We start from the raw sequence: 20,099 nt of genomic DNA on the forward strand, positions 1-20,099 counted from the left end.
TGAGTATAAAACTCCCTGTTCTGTAGCACCTGGCAGTGTGTTTGACAATTGCTTGATCACAGTTTTGTGTTTGTTTTTTTTTATTTTTTTTTTATTAGATGTTGGGTAATTGTGGCTATTCTCACATCTTTTTTGGTATTCTTCTCTCCTTGCAGTTTCTATGGGACGGGGCTTATTGCTGGCCATGGCTTCACCAGCCCCGAGCGAACACCAGGTGTTTTTGTTCTCTTTGATGACGATCGCTTTGGGTTCATCTGGCTGGAGCTGAAGTCCTTCAGTCTCTACAGCCGGATCAAGGTCTCCTTCCAGAATGCCGAAGCGCCTTCCCGTGAGGCTTTTGATGAAATGCTGAAGAACATTCAGTCGCTGGCTACTTGATGGGTGATTTGTGATGGACAGGGCTAGGGGTTGCAAAGGCTGCTGCACTCCCCAGCCAGAGCTGGGATGGGGATTCCTTGCTCTCGGTACCTCTGAATAAAAGCATGCACTTTTAATAAAGCCTTTTTACCCCAAATGTACACATCCCGGTTAAAATATCCATGACTGCCCTTTCCTCCCTGCCACTCCACACTGCTCCCTAGCAGTCCTTGTTACCTAGTCTGTAACATAGCTTTGTATAGCTGAAGGGATCCTGCAGAGGAGGAAACAGACCTTTCCTATTGCAAAAAGAATGCATTGGAACAAAAATAACTCAAGGTCAGAGCTGGATCAGAAGAACATCTAATTGACTGGATGGACACAAGCCCGCTGCTCTGACCATTAGCAGTCTCCCGTGGAAAGAGCTCTTCTTCAGGGAAGGGACTCATTTAAGCCTTTGCTGCGCTCTAGGACGATCTGTCCTCCTGGGAGACTTGCTTTACCCTCCTGAAAACTTGTGTGGTCCCCCACTGCAGACTGGCTGGCTGCTCAATGATAAATTGCATCAGCAGTGACACAGCATGTCCTCCTCTCCAGAAACCTTTCTCTGGGTGCAGCGTTGTCGAGTGAGGCTGGTGTAATACCTGCATCCTTGGTTTAGTAATTGGAGTGGGTGGTTTCCTTTTGAGAAATTCCCTCAGCTTCGCAGCAAGGGGAGGATTTCCCACTGTAAATGACTGTGTAGCGTTGGCCTGGCTTCTGGAGCTTGATGGATGTGCTGTCCCTGGGGCTCCAGGTCTGGATGTCTCCCTGAGTGTAGAGGAGATGATTCTTTTTTCTTCTAGGAGCTGGGTAAGGAACTGGAAATGAGTGTGAACTGCAGAGAAGCTGGTGCATTCAAACTGGGTTTGTACCTGAAAGGTTTACCTCAGATCTTTTAAAGTGGATCTGAAAATGTAAAGGAAGGAGAAAAAAGAAAACCAACTGTGAAATAAGCCCAACTGCAGCCTGCTGACTCTTGTCTGCGATGGGCAGCAGAAGGTGCCACATGACGCTGGTACTGATGTGACCCCAGTGATGTGTCATTCTTGTATCAGGTTGCCCTGTGCAGTCTGAAGGAGCGGCAAGGGATTCTCCTAATATTGCTGAGGCTTGTTCTGGCACCTTTAATGGTTGGTGCTGACAGGTGGGTGCTGCTGCTCCACTTGCAGGACCCTTCTGTTCCCTTTCTAGTCGTACTTTTTTCATCCCAGATGATTGCTGCTTCCACAGAAAGCTCCTGGGCTTAATTTCTTTCCACGATACCTGCATTCTGTGTGGCAGATCTGAGCTCCATTGGGAAGTGTGGGCTGTAGGCAAGGAAGCAGATTCCCCATGGAATGTCCTATGCAGGAAAATCCTGTCCAGTGCTGATCTACAGACTCTGAATTGTGCTATAAACCATCAGCATTTGCATCAGCGCATGTTATTAATCCTGTGTAGGAAGAGATGATAGGGATCCTTATGTGGAGAGGAAAGAGCCGTTTGTAAGGAAGCTCTTGGTTACAAGCAAAATACATCCTTTGTTGCAGTTGCTCTCTGGCTGTTATGATAACCTCCAGGTTTCTTCTCTTCTCACTACCAGCCGGATCGGTGTCTAACAAAACTCTGCCTTTACATCTTCTGCAGGTTTTGGTTTGTAAATGTGTCTGTATGTGTGTTGTGTTGGGAGGATTCAGGCCCCGTCTATGGAGAAGTTTCGGTCACTGCCTAGTTTCGCTGACAGCGAGCAGCTTTTATTCTCACTCTCGCAAGGGCTTTTTGCCATTTCTGGCTCTTGAGTGTTCCCTCAAGCTGTGTGAGAAACGAGTCTCCAGCAGAGACTTTGAGTAGAAGGTCTTGTCACTCACAGGATTAATTCCTGTCTCTTTGGATATGGTTTTACAAACCTCTGGGAATTTGAAGGTGATTTGGGGCACTTTTTTCTTTGTTTCCTACTGCTTTGTCAGTAGTGGAAAACCTGCCTTAGTGTTAGAGGTGAGGATCTGAAGTGCTATTACCGTTTCTAGTGAATAAGCTATAAAAAGTAGCTTGTTTCTGAGCAGCCTGTTAGAGGTGTTCCTGTCAGCATCAGCAGAGGGAAGGCTTGACTTGGATCTCACCCTGTCACGCAGGGCTGGGAGAGAGGAAGGGTGGCAGTTCTCTGAGCCTTGGGGTGTGGGCAGAGAGGTGAGCTGAAGCTAAAATCGGGCACCTCAGCCTTCTGCTGCAGCTGCTGAGCTGTGTGCAGAAGGACAGCATGTGCTTAATCTTGCAGATGGAGGTTTCCAGCTTGATGATGCAGATTTCTGGGATACCTAAAGACATTAGGAGTCTGTTCGGCATCTGGGCGGCCAGTTTATCTTGGAGCTTGCTGTTAGGCTGGTGCAGCCGGTATGTTGGCTGCTTTTTATTTTCCCTAACAGCCTGAAGGGATGAGAGAGGTCCCCTTGGGCAGCTGTTTCAATAACTTGTCCCTAAAACCAGCTCTGCTTCAGCTGCAAATGGATCCATAGCTCTGATTGTGGATTCCTTCTTCCCTCAGTGTCCCCACTCACCCCCCCCCAAAAAAATGCTGAAGTTTTACATAACTGACTTAATAGTTTTTGCTTTTTGTTTTTAAAGTAAGATTGAAAATCCAGACTATATTGAATGCACTAGAAGCACTTGGCCTGAGACCCGACTCACTGTCTCCTAAGTACAGATGCTGGCTCTGTACTCTGCTCCCTGTAACCTGCTGTCTTGGGTTGGCTGAATGTGTAAAGGTGATGTAGGTATGTTCCACTGCTGTGTCGTAAAATGCTTTGGGTAGTTGTTACCTGCAGCTTAAATTCCCCTTGATTTCAGGAGTCTGCTGGGGAGTGCAAACCGATGGATAGCAGTTGGCAGGAGTGTTTTGCTTGGTGCTGAATATAGGTCTGCTTTGTCAGTTGGGTGAGGACCTGTTGGTTGGCTGTTGGCACAGGTTGTGCATCTGCTGTTCTCCAGGCTAAGATGGTTCTTCTGCTTGTAGCTTGTCCCTTCCAAACCTTTTCAGTGGCAGTGTTAAAAGTCTCCCTTCTGAAGGCGAGACCTGCTTGGCTGGCTGGAGAGAAGGGCTTTGCAGAGGCTTGATGCCCTGCAGGAACTTTTCAGAGCTCAGCATTGCCCCTGTAGTAGCATGTTTTTATTTATAGCGTACCTGATTGGCCTCAAAATGTCAGAATGTGCTATTCCTGATTAAAGGCAAAACTGCTGATACACCGTGGCTTTATTCTGTCTAGAGCAAAGGCAATGAAAATAGCAAATTTTGTATTAATACTCCTCCTCTGCCTTCTCTTCTCACCTTCTGCTCCTCAAAGCCTGGCAGGCTTTTATGGCATTTCAGAAGAAAATTTCCTGTGATTTGGCTTAGGGTGAAGAAAGCTGTTAAGATGGTGAATTTTGAGAGACTGACATAAATGCTCTGGTTGCTCCTGTGCCTTTGCTGGTTCCTTTGACATGGCTACATCAGCGCTTTCAGAGAAAAGCAGAATAACACGATGAGTTACAACTTGCCGCTCTGAAAGCTTTGGGAGAGGGGAACGAACAAGAGGAGCGCAGCCAGATTTAGTGGCAGGCAGTTTGGATCTGAGCATCGCCCGTGGCCGAGGGGGTTGCGACCACAGCCCAGGTCCTGCCTTCCCTCGTGGCACCTGTGGGAAGCAGTGCTGACAGTACAGTATTTTGCTGTACTTGCTCGTGTTTGGTACGGTCTGTACCACCCCCCTGCGCAGTACGTCTCAGTGCATACCCTGCTTGTTTCCTGAACCCTAGTTGTCCAGCTTGTTGGGATATTTCTGTGAGCTGTTGACAGGGATAATGTGTGGTGGTGCCTTGCAGATGGTGATAAATTTCTGGTGCTGACGTGTCCTCGTCCTGTTCGCTCTGTAGAAAATCTTGGGGACAATTGGCTTTATTTCTTGATCCCAGATGGGTGGAAAGTGCTGGGGAAGATGCAAAACAACTTGTCAGGGGTAGGAATACTCTCTCGGCAGAAGCCTTTTGGAATAAGCAAAGCACTTGCAATTAGGTTGCAGAGCAGCATTGCCCCAATAGCCACAGCAAGACCTAGGGCTTAGTTCTAGCTCAGGAGCAATAAGCAAGTGACTGGCTTACGTGCTCGGGGTGTGTTGTGCTCCTAGATCATGCTTTCTGTGTTGCCAGAACATGTGGGTTTGGCCAGCTGGAGAGCAGAAGCATCAAAGGTCCTCATCCATCCAGTTTGTTTGCCTTGGGTCTGATCATAGCTATAAATGTGCTGTGATCAGGCGTTGTGGTTGTAGGAGACTCAGTGCAGTCCACGTGGACTTGTCAGGGTTCAGGTTTTTTTTATTGAGGAGAAGGAAAAGGGACGGAATCACCTGTAGCTTTGGCTGTCAGCTTCCTTCTGGAGTGAACAGTGCAGTACTGCCACGGCTACTCTGGAATGGGACGGTAGAGGTTGGTTGGCAATTAGTTAGGAAACTTGTACTGGGGAGAAAGCAAATTCATGTGCAAGCGTGCTTGGAGGTGTAAGCTACCAGGAAAAAACAAAATGCACCTGGCTCAATGTTTACTTTTCAAAAAGGATGACTTTTTATTGCTTTTTATTAATTTAAAACTAGTGGAACTTAATGGGAGTGTTGGGTGTTGTGTGGAAATGGGTTGTATAATCTGAACTTGCTAGTTTAGGAAATGATAATATATTAACTCTGTCTTGTAGCTGGGTGCTCACGTGGCCAATAATCTTCTGTTGTGTTCAGCTGCCAAAGGATTGTGTGCTGGCCTTCGTGCTGCAGGCCAGACGGACAGCCTAGCTTACCATTTGGACAGTGAAATACTTGAGATGTGTGATCAGGCGGTGGAGTAGAAGATAAGTTACCAAACTGTGAGTGCCACTGACCTTCTTTTTTTTTTTTTTTTTTTTTGTGTGTGCTGAATTAAAATGTATGATTCTGGGTTTTGTTTGGATTGCAGTCTTTTTAATTTTTGAGGAAAAGACGCTTGGATCAACTGTGTTTATTAGCTTAATTAAAGCAATCTGCACTTTTTTCATTGATTAGTACTCCTACTTCCCCTAAGCAGTTGTACCCTGTTTCCATGTGTATTTTGCACTCACCACTTTAACGTGACACAAATGGATTTATCTGGGCATCTCCAGCAGGCTTGAGTGTAAATAAGTCTCTAAAGGTGGTACTTATTAAAAATGAAGGTGAAACACCAGATCCCTGCTTCATACAGGGAGTAGTGCAGGGGGAAAAGGTGAGCTTTTCTTTCTAAAATGCCATTTGACATCAAACACCTCGGTTTCATGCCACAAACATCCGTGTGGAACATAACTGTAGTTTAAACAACTCGCCTGCCCGGTCTGCTCCCCTGTCTGAGCAATGGGGTTTTGCCTTTCCTTTTGTTTGTGAGTTTGAGAGGAACGGGCTGTATAAAAGCCAGACATTACTTGGCAACACTTGGCATACTTCATCCCAGGTATCGGAAAGCTGAGCAAAATGCGTGTGTTACTTTTACACCTGATCATTGTTACCCAAGGAGCCTTTTCCAATTTCAAATAATAAAAAGGAAAGTTTTGTGAACTTACTTCTGTTTGGTTTTTTTGTTGTTTTTTTTGTTTTGTTCCAAAGGAAAGCAGCGGGTGAGTTCAGCCCTTCTGATGTGCAGCAGCCTGTCTTCCACCATGCAATAAGAATTAGTTTTCCATTGTTTGGGTACTTGGTGAGCAGTTACACTGATTTCCTGAAGATGCGAGGCACAAACCCCCACACCTCATGCTGTGAAATCCTAACTCTTCCCTTGTCCCTGTTTTCTGTTCCTTCCTCCTGCATCTACCCCACGCAGCTCCTACCTCGGGGTACCCGTGGTGCCCAGCTCCCTCCTGCAGCAGATGCTGGGGCCGGCAGAACTAATGACCTGAGCCCTGACGAAGTCTTCTGCCCTCCCAGCCACAGCTTTCTCTTTCTGAAAGGAAGCGTGTGGTAATCCTGAATTTTTTTTTTTATTCTTTCTTTCGCTTAGTCTGAAAGAGGTCAGCTCGCGCAAAACTAACACAAGGAATGGGGAGAGGGAGGCAGCGTAATGGTGTAAGCCCCTTTCTCTATGGAATCAGGCTAAGAGTTGTCTGTATTTCTTATGCCTTTTTTCATGTCCCCCCCTGCCCCCCTTCAAATTCACACCCACCTCAGATCTGAACTGCTCTCACTGATTTTCCAAAAGAGTGATTATGTTGAAATGGGACAACTTGTGGCATGAGCTCAGCTGCCACCGAGGAGTCGTTTGTCCTCGTGCAGCAGGTCTTGTGCCTGGTTTTGTGCCAGGACATACGGCAGGGTCCCCAGTTCGGTGGGAAAGGCCCCAGTCCTGTCTTTACTGGAGCGGATGTTGCGCTTCGAGTCTTGCAATCCAATTCTGCCAGTAAGTTTCTTGGCAGATTATTATTTTTGAGAACAAACCTTGGCCATGGAGCACTAAACTACCAAAGTTCATGCATGAACTTTTAATCTGGAAAGTTTTAACTTTGAACTGCCGGCTTTGCCTTAATGCTGGTAGTTAATCAAGGCCAGAGTGCACTGTTACAGCTCCTTGAGTGCAGTCCATTTCCCACCCCCCTTTTTCTTTTTTTACCACCAATGTCTTCCGCTAATCCTGTGCGTTAATTTTCTGGTGCTGAAGGCACATCTGACCCCGCTACTTTATGTGAAGTGTTCTACATACGATCACACAGTCGTTCAAGCCTTAGCAAGAGAAAATAGTAAAACATGTCTAGTAAGCATGCAGTAACTCCTACCATATGTTTGGCCTTCGAGGAGCCCAAATGTAGTTTCTCAAGTGGCAGCATTTTTGAATACCAACCACATGCACCTCCCAAATGCTGGCTTGCAACCCTCCCTCTCCTTCCAAAGAAACTCAGAGATGCGAAGGTTCAGTGCTGGGCGGCTTAACACCTCCTGGAGAGGAGCGGGGCAGCGCAGGGGTAAGTCTCACCTCCTTTGCCACAGCCCGTGGTCGAGGGGCGAGGAGGTATCTGTGACCTGGCAGAGGTTCTTCCTCAGCAGGTGGGTTCCTCCTCCCGGCTTGGCGATGGATGAACTGCTTTTTCCATTTGCTAGGGGTAAAGTCCCGAGTGTCGCGGCCAGTTAACGGGCTGTTAACTGTGAAACAGGCAGAGGGTTGTCCCCATAGTTGTTAGCTTAGAAACTGAGGCTGCGCAAGGGTAAATTTTTCCCTCTCTGGGAAGACGGTTGCTGTGAACAGGCACGTCCCACGCTGGCTTGGGGACTGTGTTTGCAGCTGGGTCTTAGTCTCTTCTCAGGCCTGTGTTTCTGCTCTGCCAAAGAGGCCACTGCTGCCGTTTGTGGTGATGCTGCTTCTTCCTACTTGGCTTGTTTCTAAAAACCACAAGGCTTTGGTGTCTTAACGCAGAGTCAGAGGTCTGTTGGTTCCAGCCAGGAAGGAAGGTGGGTCTCCCTTCTTAAAGCTGCAAGTATGTGCCTGAAAATCAGTTCCCTGTGTGAGCCCAACTCCTGGCAGCCGCCGGAGACCTTACCCTGAGGTAAGGATGGGGTGTGAAAGCAACACTGGGTTTTGCCACTCCCTCTCAAGGCAACACTGCTGCCTTTCTGCCTAATGCTTGTTTTATTTTTGGCTGTTGGGAGACACGTGCTGCTGGGCAGGTCTGGAACTTCATGCTGACTGACCGGTCTGGCAAGCCAAACTGAGTTTGGTCCAGATGTTAGGTAAGCTTATCCAGAGCATCAGCACCCTTGAGCTGTGTGAAACACCGTCTTGCGCTCTGTCTCGGTCCTGATCTTCCTGCTCCTTCGGGAATGGGCTGGAACAGGCTTTTATTCAGTGCTGCTTGGGAGGGTTGGCATTTTTCACTGTTCTCTGCTTATCAGCCATCTATTTTACCCTGAGCCCTTTCCTGTGAGCGGGGAGCATCATCTGCCTTCCCTCCAGGTGCAGGAGGGGTTGGAGGGGGACAGACCCACACAATCCCTCCGAGGGGCTGTGTTAGAGGCTGGGAGTCCCTGCGTTGAGTCCAGGGACTGGGGGAAGAGGGAAGAACCTTACCCACCTTGGTCCCAGGGCTGGTGTTTCCCAGTTTCCAAGCCTTTGGAGGCACCTAAATGGGGGAATGTTCAACGGTCCAAGCCTGGGTCTGCGCTCTCCTCTTTGCATCCCTCCCCAGCGCAGAATTCTGGGAGGATGAGCAATTTGGTGTGTGCTTTGCTCACCCTGCTTCCCAGCAGTGCTTTGTTTCTTCCTCCTCTTCCCAGTGCAAAAGGTTAATTAGCGGCAAGCTCTATATGGCTAATTAAAGACACATGAGGTCTTTCTGTGGTTCCTCGGGAGATGTCAGCCTTTTGCTTGCACGCTGCCGTCCCCGCTGACGCATTCTTGCGGTAATTAATTTAATCTGCGTGAGGGTCTCTGTTCCTGGCTCCCCGGCGCGTGGTGGGGCCGTGCCTTTGGCACCCGGGATTTAATGTCACAACGTCCCTTTTAAACCCCCGGCTTTGGGATTTACCCTCTCCAGGTCCAGGGTCCCCCACCACCACCCCGGGGGGCCGGGCGGGGTCGCTGCGGGGCGGTGCTGTGGCGCGTCGCGCCCGCCAGGGGGCGCCAAAAGACTGGACAGGGACACTCGTGGGCCCGCCCCTCCCTCCCTGCGGACACGGACGCTCGTGGGACATTGTACCCCCGGCACCCTGACGCTCTTGGGACCGGGCACCTTCGGGACTCCTGGGGTGTCCCAGGGCACCCCACGGGACCTGGGCACCGCCGGGAGGCAGGGACACCCCCCTCCCCAGGACACGCAGCCTTGTGCACCCTCCTTTTTGGTAGTGCGTGGGGGGGGGGGGGGGCTGGCAGGGGGACCCGGGGACCCCGGGGTGTGGGTTTGCCAGCAGCCACACCTGGAGGATGCTTAGCCCAGGGAGATGCGGGGACGGTGCTTTCTCCCACCGAAAACGAGCGGGAAGGGCCGAGGCGGGTAAGGAAGCGCTGACCTCTCCGGGAAGACGGCATGAGGTATAACGAACCACTGGTGCGAAGGGCAGGGAGGGTGATGGGAGTCTGCGGCCTGAATTATTCTGAATTAATCTGAATTATTCAATAAGCGACTCTTTAGCCAACCTCAGGCGCTTCCTTCCCTGCTTCCCGCTCCGTCACCGTGTGCTCCGTCTCGCTGTCCGTCAGTCCCGGCTGTTGGTGGCCCTGGCATCTCTCCCCCTGGTGCAGGTCCAGGCTGGAGGGACAATGCTTATTCCTGCTGGGGCTGCGTCTCCCGTGGGGGCTCGTGGGCTGCTCTGGGGTCACGCTGGGAGAAGTGGAAGCTAGAGCATCTTTCCCGCTCACCCACCGACACGCTGTCACACCACCTACCCTTCTCCTCCCGGTCCCATGCAAACCGGTTCCCATCAGCTATCTCAGTTTGTCACTCGGGCACCTGGGGGGACAGCCCAAACCCACCTTAGCCACTGGGAACATTTTGTGCCTCCCCTGAGCCAGGGAGGATGCAACCGCTTTAAATTTATGTGTAAACTCACTCCCCTCCCTCTCTCCCTTTCAGCCTTCGTGTCTTACCTCTCTTCGAAGTGTTTTTCTCTGTGGCTGGCTTCTCCCCGGGGCTTTTTCTCACCTTCTCATCCCTCGCCTCACCTCGGGGAACCCAAATTAGTCACGGGCTGGGGCAGATCTTGCAGCTCACCCTGGTGTGTGCAGTCACCCACAGACCCTCATTTGACCCCGTGTCCCTCAATCCTCGTTACCATAATACCTGACGCACAGAGCAAGTGTCCTTTTGGCAGTGACCTTGTTACCTGCTCCAGTGCATTTATCCCACCCTTGCTCCCAGCATATTAGGGGGGTGATTTGCAGCCAACTGCTTGATGGCCCGTAATCCCGGCTGGAGGAGGCGAGCTCCGTTATCCATCAGTGTATCAGCAGTGCTAGCGCTGCCTGGCTCAGCCCCCTGCACGTTGCTGCTAATTAAAAACAAATGAGGAGGGGATGGCTGGCTAGTGATGCACTGAATGGCTGCGTCTGATCCGCTCCATTTAGGAGTTCTGTGAGTTGCCCGAATAAATAATGTGGAAATTTAATTTTCTGCCACTCTGGAAGGGAGAGATCTCGGATATTATTTGTGCTCCTTTCTGAGCATCTTGCTTGCTGTAAAGGGGAAACCCGCCCTTGCTGGGACCCTTCCCAAAGGCTGTGCGTGGATAACGCATTTGTTTCATCTACAACCACATCTTGGCTCGCGCTGGTTCATTAGGGAGAAGGTGCCAAATTGGCCCTCTACCGCGCGGTGCCTGACACGAGGGCAGCTGGAGGCAATCACCAGCTGGGGGGGGAACTTTCTCTTCTCCAAAACAAGCAGATATGGCAGCGATGGGGAAAAATACGGCTTAGAGCCGGCGGCCAGCTGGGAGCCAGGCGGCAGAGGCCATACCCCAGCCCTTGCCACGCTGCGTGTACAATTCCCCCTCTCCCTCTTTGTTTTCTCTAATTGCACAGCCAGGCCTCCCGGGCACAGCCTGTTTCTTACCCTGCGCCGGTACAAAGCCCCGTGGAACGGGGCTGGGACGTGCTGACCTGGGAACGGGGAATACGACCTTGGAAGAGGGATTTAACCGGTTTGGGCTTCACCCGGGAGCGATGCTCGGCCGCTCAGCGAGCCATGGCCCGTGATGGTAACTCTCCTCTCGAAAGCTTTGCTCTGGGGGGGGGCTGTAAGTGCTGCTCCCAGGGGCAGGGTGCGATGGGTCACCCTCACCCCAGCTACCCCAGCCGAGGGCATCCCCGAATCCCCTGGGGTGGATGGAGGCGTTGGGGCAGCACCGCAAACAGCCAGAGCAGGGTCCCCGTTGGTGTCTCAGCAGATTTAATGCTTTTTTTTTAAGCCCCTTGGGCGGGATATCAGCTTCTCCCGCTGGGCATGGGCGCAAGTCCTCTGCAATCTCCTTTTGCAACCGTTTCCTTGCCTGCGGCTGGGTTGTTTCACATATGAGAGGGGCTCAGGGAGGCAAGGTGGAATTACAGCATTACAGACAAAGCCTTAATATAATCTTCCCTGCATGAACGGTGTTGCAGGAGGAAGACACGGAGAATGTTCTGCGGAGCGGGCTTCAAATGAGGCAAGCTGCAGTTCAGGATGTACGCTGAATTGCTTCATCACCGCTCCTAATGGCTTAACCAACAAAATCCATATTCATAAATCAAAACAGGAGTGTGAGCGACCTCTGTTCAGCTCCGCTGCCGAGCCGTGGTGCATTCAGAAATAAGGGCAGATTATATATTGCAGGCAGCAGCTCTGTATATATCTTCTGCAGCTGCCACGACTTGGCCTTGGTATTTACTGAGCCCAAGGAGAGACGATACAATCAAATCTGTCTGTCGGTGTCTGAAGGATTAGCTGAGTCAACCAGGAAAAAGCTGAGCTAATTTATCATGCTATTTTCAGTACTGAAATGCACCCTGGACGTAATTTCACCCTCAATTACAGATCCCGCGGTTCCACAGAACGCAATTATCAAAAATGTTCTTTTTCAATGTATTTAGTGTTTGGATTTGGGCATTGCAGTGGGTTGGTGGCAGCTCTGCAACCAAGGCTAGCTGATGGGATCTGGAAAGTGGAACCAGCGGAGAGATAAAGTGAATGTATCTGTTCTCTCTGGCCAAGGAAAACGTGGTGCAGAGAGGAGGGTGTCACAGATGTGTTGGCAGAAGGACCTGGCGGTCTCTTGCCCACCATGCAGGGCTGTTGCCAGCACCGGGTCAGAGCAGCTGCAGCTTTTTCTGGCCTCCCAAGGACAGAGAATCCACCGTTTTCCACCCCGAACCCCCCCCAAGTGTCATTGCAAAGTCCAGCACAAAGTCTGGCTCTGCACTTTTGCAGCTGCCCTTTGGGTATCTTCCCCCCCAGCCAGGCGAGCATCCCCTGGGACGCCGATGCCAGCCCCAAACCCTCTGGTAGCTCTGGCTGGACCCTCCCCAGCATCAAAACATCCCCAAACTGGTGCCTGATCACCCAGGACAGCCTCCCCAGCAGCACGCCGAGGGCACAGCAGCCTCCCTGCTGCAGCAAGCCCAGGCTCGCAGCGTGCCCCCCCCCCGGCCCATGCCCTTCGGCATCTGCAGGCAGATGCATTTCAGCCACCCTGATTTAACTCCCTCTGCAAATCTGGGCTGTCGGTGGCAGTGCCACCCAGGGCCTGCTGCAGGTTGAGCTGTTGGGTCTCCGCTGGGAAGATGTCCCAGGAAAGAAGCCATTTCAAGGGATAAAAAAAAACCCAACCCCCCAAAAAATCAAACCAAGGTGAACGGCAAGGAATCTGCAGCTTTAACAAAAAATATCTCCATTTTACCGAAAGTTTAGCCGTTTGCTGGTGAATTTGGCAGCCGCCGAGGAAACGGGCTTTGCAGGGATCCCTTGGGGCTGCGGGGCTGGCTGGTTTCCCAGCCCAGTGCGGGTGAAGGCAGCGGCTCGGTGTGACGGAGGGGCCAAAAATAGCAACTTTACTGTGAGCGGAGAGGAATAATACTTTTCCTGAAGCCGTGCAGTAGCCTTGAGGCTGCTAACGTGGTGATAAGCAGTTGTTTGCCTGTGCTCTGGAGCAAGCGTGTTTTATCTCTTCCTTGTTCCAGCCCTGGAGAAAAAGCCCAGCGATTTTGCTGCCGTGGGACCACCAGGTCTGTATTTTATTATTTCTCTATTCCGGCAGCACCTGGAGACCTGACTTGAATTACATAGCGTGACACGGCTGACGGCCCAGCCGTGCTCTTGCATTAAAAACCGGCAGCAGAAGGTGCAGGGGAGCTCTGTAGCTTTTGTGAGGGATGAGCTAGGCAGATGTGATGCCTTAATAAGTGGCGTTGGTGGGTTTGGGGAGTCGTGGGTGCCGATGCCCGGCCGGGCTGCTCCCGCCGGAGCCACGTCGAGGGGTGAGCGCAGCCGTTTTGAGGCACCGGGAGGAGGAAACGTTTGCGGCCGCCTGCGCAAACAAGAGGCCCCGAGGAGGAAACACCACGAGCCGGGCTGGGGAAAATCCAACCTCCTTGTGCAAAGGGCTCGAGGAGAGGACTAAATCCCAGATAAAAGTGGGATTTCCCCCGTCCCTCTCCCGTCCTACCCCAAAACTCGTGCTGTCAGGGGAGGTGATGCCACTGGCTCGTGCGGGAGCGTGGTGATGCCAGGCAGTCTTAGCCGTGCAGAGTTTGGTGGGTAGGAGAAAAAGACTTAAGTTAAATGTTGAGCTAATTAGCTATTTTATTAGCAAGCAGCTGCGGGTGATAATGTCTGTAACAGTTTAGTGGCTGATTGCCCCTTACAGCACCAACACCGTGCAGGTTTAGATGATTTTTTCCCCCTTTGTACAAGTGTCTGCAAATCCCCTCCTTTGCCTTGCATCTGCCCTGAAGCACGGCCGATAAAACCAGAGACTTTTCCCAGCTTCAGCCCATCTCTGGGAAGGAGGATGATATTAAACTTGAAACAAATTACATTGTGCATTCGAGTGAGGATGCTCGAATGCATTTTCTTTTCCTAATGACGGAGGCAGTGGGAATTGCAGCACCATTAATTTCTCCTTTTGCCTCCTGCGACTTGTCAGTGGCTCTCCCCTCTTGCCTAGTAACTACCACATCCAATGGGTCGGATGCTTTGCTGCGGCCCCGGCACCTTTCGTACGAGCTCCTTGCTGAAAAATAACCGGAGCAGCCCGGGAAATGCTGTGGGGCGAAGCCGGGAGCCGCGGGAGGCAGCAGGGATGCGGGGTTTGCAGCGAGCTCCGGAGGAGCCAGCCTGGCCCCGGCATCCAGGGCTGCTGCTTCCTGCGGTGTTTCCTTCTGTTTTGTGCCTTTTGAACCTTTCGGGGTTTCTCGCTGTTGGTGGAGGGTGGGGAGACGGGGCGGCTGCTGGGCTTTAAAGTGTTTCCAGCCTGGAGGAAGATCAGCCGTGCTGCTGGATCTTGGGATGGGAAACTGCCGCTCGGAGGACAATAAAGGTTATTAAATGTCAGGGAGAAATAAAGCTGCCTTTTTTTTTTTTTTTTTTTTTTTTTCCCCTGGCTGAACTGGTTTGCAGGCGCTTTGTGCCGCAGGCAGAGCAGTGGCAGATGGGGACCGGGGCACAGGACCAGCTGCCTCGGGGCATCCCAATTCCGGATTCAGGATGGGACGTTATTCCTTGAGCACTTGGGGGTCCTGGCCATGGGTCAGGGACCTGCAGACGCAGCCTTACGCAAGGGCAGAATGAAACGGGTGTATTCCTTTCGTGGGTGCAGCCTCGCAGGGGGCTGCAGGGGTTTGGGCTCACGCTCCAGGCTGCGGGATGCATCCAGCCGCCTCCGCCGCCAGCTGCTAACGTCGCCCCGACCCTTTGCCAAGCGCAGGGGTTTCGGCGATGGCACGGGAGGCGGTGACGCCGGCTTCGTTGGCCTCCGCCGCGCCTCTCCTCCTGGCCCTGTGCCCTCACGGCTCCGGCAATGTGAGCAGCAACAGGTCTTTCCAGTCCTGCCCCGGGGCCGCATTTCGGCACGCAGCCCCTCCGGCAGCTCCCATCGCGGCTCTCGAGGCACGTCCGCAGCGGGGCGGCACCCGGGGAGGGGGAAAAGCACCGGGTGCGTCACCAGCTCGCCTTGTTTATCTTTTCTTTTGACAGTCGTAGCTTTAATTAATCATCGTGCACCGGTAAACGCTTGCAAAATTGTCCCTGTAACATCAGGCTGTGTCCGCCCCGGGACCAAGCTCGCTGGGGCTCGCAGGGCATTGCCTTCTGCCAGATACTTCTCGCCCGCTGGAAGGGGAGCCGGCGCCCACGGGTTGAAGGTAAAAAGCAAATTGGTGTTGTGGGGCTCCCCGGGGAGCGTGCTGGGGCCGGAGCAGACCCTCGGGGCTCCCGGAGGGTGGGCATCCACCTGCGGCACGGCTGATCCTGCCTGGCAAAGCCGCTGGAGTATCTGCTGGGAGAAAATATTGGGTGCTGGCCTGCACCCCACATGGCAAAAAGGTGGTGTGGAATGGCAAAAGTTGGCAAATTTGATGTAGTTTGGAAATCGGGCATTTTTTCGGACGGTGAGCAGGATAAGCCCTAGGATCAATGGCCAATGATCAAAGTGCAGCTCCCGTGAGATCCCAAATCACGGCATCTCCCCTCCTCCCCCTCAGAGGCTCATCCACGGCACCGCTGCGACGCTTTCCCCTGTATTTTTACCTCTGCTGCGCCGCTGCCTAGCTCTCCATTTTAACAGATGGCTGGAGTGACAATTACTGCCTCAAAAGACTATATTTATAAATTCCTTGTTGGGCTGTTATCCGGCATGTGATAGAGCTTTACACAAACAGAGAGCCGAGAGTCACTGCTGGCTGTTGTAACTGGAAAGGAAATTATATTGCACAAAGCGCTTCAAGAAAGCGTGACGGGTTTCGCTGGGGAAGAAGCTTTGGTGGGTGCGTGCAGAATGAGTTTGGTTTGTGTAGATTTGGTACATGTTAAGAAATAGTCACCTGGGGGTGACTGGCACCGGCTGGCTGGCATCTTATCCCATCCCATCGGAAGGAGCACGCTGCATCTTGGAGGGCTGCAGGACCGCGAGGCGAAGCTGCCTTTCATGGCTCCTGGAGTTCACATAATTGCTTTTCTTCTTTTCTTGGTTATTGTGCTGGTGAATTTGGAAGCTCTTAATGCGAAACAATTAGGGACAGGGTTCCCTGGGGATGGAGTGATTTCCTATCTGGAAATGCATCGGGTCTTTCGTCCTCCCTGTTCCTGCCCGCTTGCTGCTGGGCACCGTGTGCTGCTGATTGGGAAGGTCGATGGTGATGCCTGACGCTCTGGGGTGCCTGGTGAGGATTGCAGAGGACACTAGCAACGTTAAAATTAAATCGGTCGACCCTTGGGAAGGATGACTGGGAGGTCTGCAGGGAGATTACACCTAAGTGGGGTGCTTGGGAGAGGCTGGGTGAGGTGGCCTGCTCAGGAATCCACGTCTTCGTCAGGATTTGGAAATAAAAGCAGAAAAATGGCATTTGGTCCTCCGCCAGCGTGTCATGCCTTTAGCATCCGCATTGCTGGGCTTGAGTCACCTGCACCATCTTACCGGTGACCTTCCCTTTGGTGCTGTGGCCGCCAGCATCTCCCGAGCATCCACTGCAATTCTCCTGAGCTGCTCATGTCCGAACGGGGACCGCGGGGCTGCCAGGGGCTCCTCTCTCCCGTGCGTGGGGCGGCGATGGAGGACCGCGGTCTGCCTGGGTAAGACGGCGTGGTTAGAGGTGATACTTAACTGTGGCTTGTCACCCTTTCTAGCAACCGAGACAGAAAAGGGAGAAGGGACATAAAATATGAGAGCTGTGCTGGGCAAGCGCTGCAGGTGTCAGCAAGCAGCATGTTTTGGGGATGCTGGTGGAGGTTTTGCCCAGTGTCAAGCTGCGAGGCCGGGCTGCCCACACCACCTTTTTCTTGGAAACCCGGCGGTTTGGACAAGCAGAGGCGTATCGTGCCATGCCGAGGCCCCTTCTGCTGCTTTGGGAGCCATGCCACGATGCTGGCGAGGTCCCCGCTGCCGCCCCAGCCCCGTGACACCGTGACAGCAGAAAGCTGAGCTCTCGCTCACCGATGCAACCTTTGCACTCCCAGCAGTCCCGCGTTTGCTCCTCGCCCATCCCGGCTGCCTCGCATGGGTGGGAAGGATCAAACCCACCTTCATTTCTCCCAGCTCTGCCGCTGCCGGTGCTCCCCGGGTGGTTTGCCGTGCTGCTGCCGGCTGGTTTACTGGGAAGGGAGAAGACGAAGAGCAGCGCTTGGGGGAATTATTTAAATTGCAGGTGCAGCAGGAGCTCTTCCCCGGGGCCGTCTCGCCATGTAGCCAGCAATGGTGTGTACGCAACGCCCGCGCAGACCCCAGCTATTTCTGTATTAAGCGTTTGATGGAGCCAAACACGATTCGGGCGTATTTGCAGGGAAAGCACAGGGAGAGGAGCCCCGCGCCTGTTGCTCGAGCTCGTGTCAGCCTGGCCATCTGCGTCTCCCCGGGAAGGCATTATAAATAGGTTCGGCTGCTTTCCTTTTCCGTGGCATAACTTTTTGGCGCTCCGCAGATTACAGAGAGGCTGAGGGTAATTATAACACCTTCGTCCTAACTTGCTGACGCCTCTCTCCCTCGCTGAGCTCTTCTAACGCACGTGCTGTGGCAGATGTTTGCTCACCGAGAGGACCCCGGGGAGACACGGAGAGGCTTTTTCCTCCCTGAAGAAGTTAGCATCGAGGAGGAGCGTGTCTTTGACAGCCCATGGCAAGCTCCAGTTTGCTCAGCGGAGAGGTAAGTGGCAGCTGGCGGTGCGGTCGTGTCCCCCTGACCTGAGATCCAGCCGTGGGGTGGCCGCAGGGAAGGCAGAGCATCACCCGAACCGAGCCGCGGTGGGGAGCCTGTGCTCTGGCATCTTCCGCTCTGCGTGAATAATTCACCAAATCGCTGTGTTTTCGGGTTCGTTTCGTAACCTGGATCCCAGCTGTGATTTACTGGGGCAAGCTGGAGGTCAGCGCAGGGCTCGTCCCCTCCAGCTCTTCCGCCGTGTCTGGCTAAGGTGGAGAAAACCCTGTGTTTTAAACCACGTAAACACCCGGCAACGGAGAAGCTGCTCGGCAGTGCCTGGCTGCGTTCGGCTCGGTTACAGGGCAGATGGTTTCCCACGCCTGGACCGGTGCTGTGCCACGCGTGGGATGTGCCAGCGGGGTGCGAAGCTGGGCGTGCAGGCGGATCCCTGTCCTTAGATGCTTTCGTAAGTGAGGAGAAGGAAGCTCCGGTGACCTCTGCATCAGAGATTCAACCAGGAATAAGGAAACGAGAGGATTTTCCCAACCGTTGTGCAAATAGGGGCGTTCAGTACGGGAGGGTCCAACTTAATGCCATAAATCAGATTGGATTAGGAAGGATTTGCAGAGGGCCAGTCTGGAAGAGCGGCTTATTTAGGTTTTTAGCAGCCGTGTCACAACCATATGTGGTGTCGCAACACGCTGTTGCGTTGTGTGCTCACGTTGGGGTGTTGGGCGAGCAGCTGGGAGCTCCTGGGCTGGGCACAGGGGAGACGGTGAGGGGTGGCCACGGGAGGGTGGTCTGGGCTGTGAGAGGGCATGGGAGGACACGGCTAGATAAGCACCAGGAACCCGACATCTTCCTTGTCTTGTGAGCCTGAATCAAACCCCTCAGCCCGTGAGATCGTGGAGGGTGAGTATCCTTCGGGGCTCGGACGGTTTCATGCTGTCACGGGTCTTTTTAATGCAAATTAATTTCTCGTTATGAGAGTGACTCTGTGCTGTTGACGTGTCTTGTTGCCCCGGTCCCACTCCACGTGCTTTTGCTGTGCTCTGGGTGTCCTCGTGGGCACGTCCAGCCGCAGCAGAGGAGCTGCCTCTGTTTTATGGGGCTCAACTCACACCACGGGCTCAGCCTGGCCCCGTGGTGTTCGCGTGCAGGACCTGGGCTTTGGGGCTTTTATCAGAGCTTTTATCTCATTTCTCCCTGCTCTTGCTCTGCCCCCAATTCCTTACAGCGGGATTTTGCATCACATCCTTCTGTCTTTGGAAGCCTGGCTCCTTTCTGGAGCTGTCGGTGCCGTCCGTGTGCCTTGTGCCCAGCCCCGCTCTCCCGGGCTGCTTTTTGCTCAAGGGCACGAAGCAAAAAATTGCCCAATAATTTAGCAACTTCCACAAAAGAGGTGCTTCCCCTTGTAGCTGCCGAGTAGTTGGGGATGTCACCCTCTGCTCAGCACCGATTCCTCCTCTCTGCCTCCCTCCTGGTGCCGGAGAACCGGCCCCGGCAAATATGAGCTTGGCTGTCTCGCGGTGCCCGCCTGCCGCTGGAGTCGTGCTGTGTTGTGATCGGGGAAGGAAAATAGGCCACTTATCGTGTGCGACAGACACAGCCACCCCCGGAGCCTTTGTCTGCAAAAAGGGGAACGGAGCGATGAATATCCACGTCGATCCGGGGGGCAGAGCTGCAGCTGGGGCCTCGGCGGGTCTGTGGGTGCCCACGGGCTCCCTGCAAACGCAGCGAGGAGGGAGGTGGGTGCTGGAGGATGGATGCGGCTGCAAGCGTGGGGGGCACCGGGAGATGGTTCTCGGATGGGGATGGAGCTGGGGAGAGGGGTCACTCTCCCAGGAGGGTGTTTTTGGGGGGGTACCACCATGAAGAGGTTTCCACAAGCTGCTTAGAAAGTCTCGAACATCTCATACGGGTGCAGGTGGGTTAATAACCCAACGTGAACCTTGGTGGAGACGGGCTGCCCCGGTCCTTGGCCGCTTCCAGCTGAGGCGATGTGCCACGGCAGAGTCACGGGGCAGATGCTCTCCCGGCAGCCCGGGGCCTCTCCTTTCCTCGTTGAGGTGAATCATTCCTGGGGAGGGCTGTGAATTACCAAAGCAGGTGGAGCAGGCACAAACTGCCCGTGTCCCATCCCGGTGCCGGAGGCTGGGTTTGGTTCGGCGCCAGGAGCGTGCGTGCCAGCACATCGCTGGGGTTTCCATCTCCCGCGCTCCGGTGCAAACCCCAGGTCAACAGCAGAAGCAACAGATAAAAAACACGACCTGTAAGTCGTGCTTTAAAGATCGGGCGTCCACGTGAAAACCCAACCGGCAAGAGCCGGCAAGGGGAAGGCAGTAAAATCCTCACCATCATGTTACATAAAAACTGAGGATCTGGGATGTGTTTTTA

General features: G+C 53.2%; 2 protein-coding genes across 6 annotated transcripts in view; both read left to right on the top strand.

Moving 5' to 3' along the window:
• Positions 1–5,967, top strand: part of FBXO31 (F-box protein 31) — a 29,245-nt gene extending 23,278 nt beyond the window's left edge. For all 3 annotated transcript variants that reach the window (XM_052795699.1, XM_052795697.1, XM_052795698.1), the window contains one exon: positions 156–5,967. In XM_052795699.1, the coding sequence (XP_052651659.1) occupies positions 156–378 (223 nt within the window). In that variant the 3' untranslated portion in view covers positions 379–5,967. The remainder of the gene's footprint in view (positions 1–155) is intronic.
• A 6,638-nt stretch (positions 5,968–12,605) lies between these two features.
• KIAA0513 (KIAA0513 ortholog) overlaps positions 12,606–20,099 on the top strand; it is a 28,148-nt gene continuing 20,654 nt past the window's right edge. Inside the window, exon 1 of one of the 3 annotated variants that reach the window (XM_052797014.1) lies at positions 12,606–12,706. The gene's annotated coding sequence lies outside the window, so the exon portion shown is untranslated. Of the gene's footprint in view, positions 12,707–12,914; positions 13,081–18,427; positions 18,615–20,099 lie in introns of those variants that run through there. The other 2 variants (XM_052797013.1, XM_052797012.1) reach the window with 2 other exon arrangements.

The sequence above is a fragment of the Harpia harpyja genome, chromosome 9 (genome assembly GCF_026419915.1).
Source record: "Harpia harpyja isolate bHarHar1 chromosome 9, bHarHar1 primary haplotype, whole genome shotgun sequence".
In the NCBI taxonomy this organism is placed as follows: Eukaryota; Metazoa; Chordata; class Aves; order Accipitriformes; family Accipitridae; genus Harpia; species Harpia harpyja.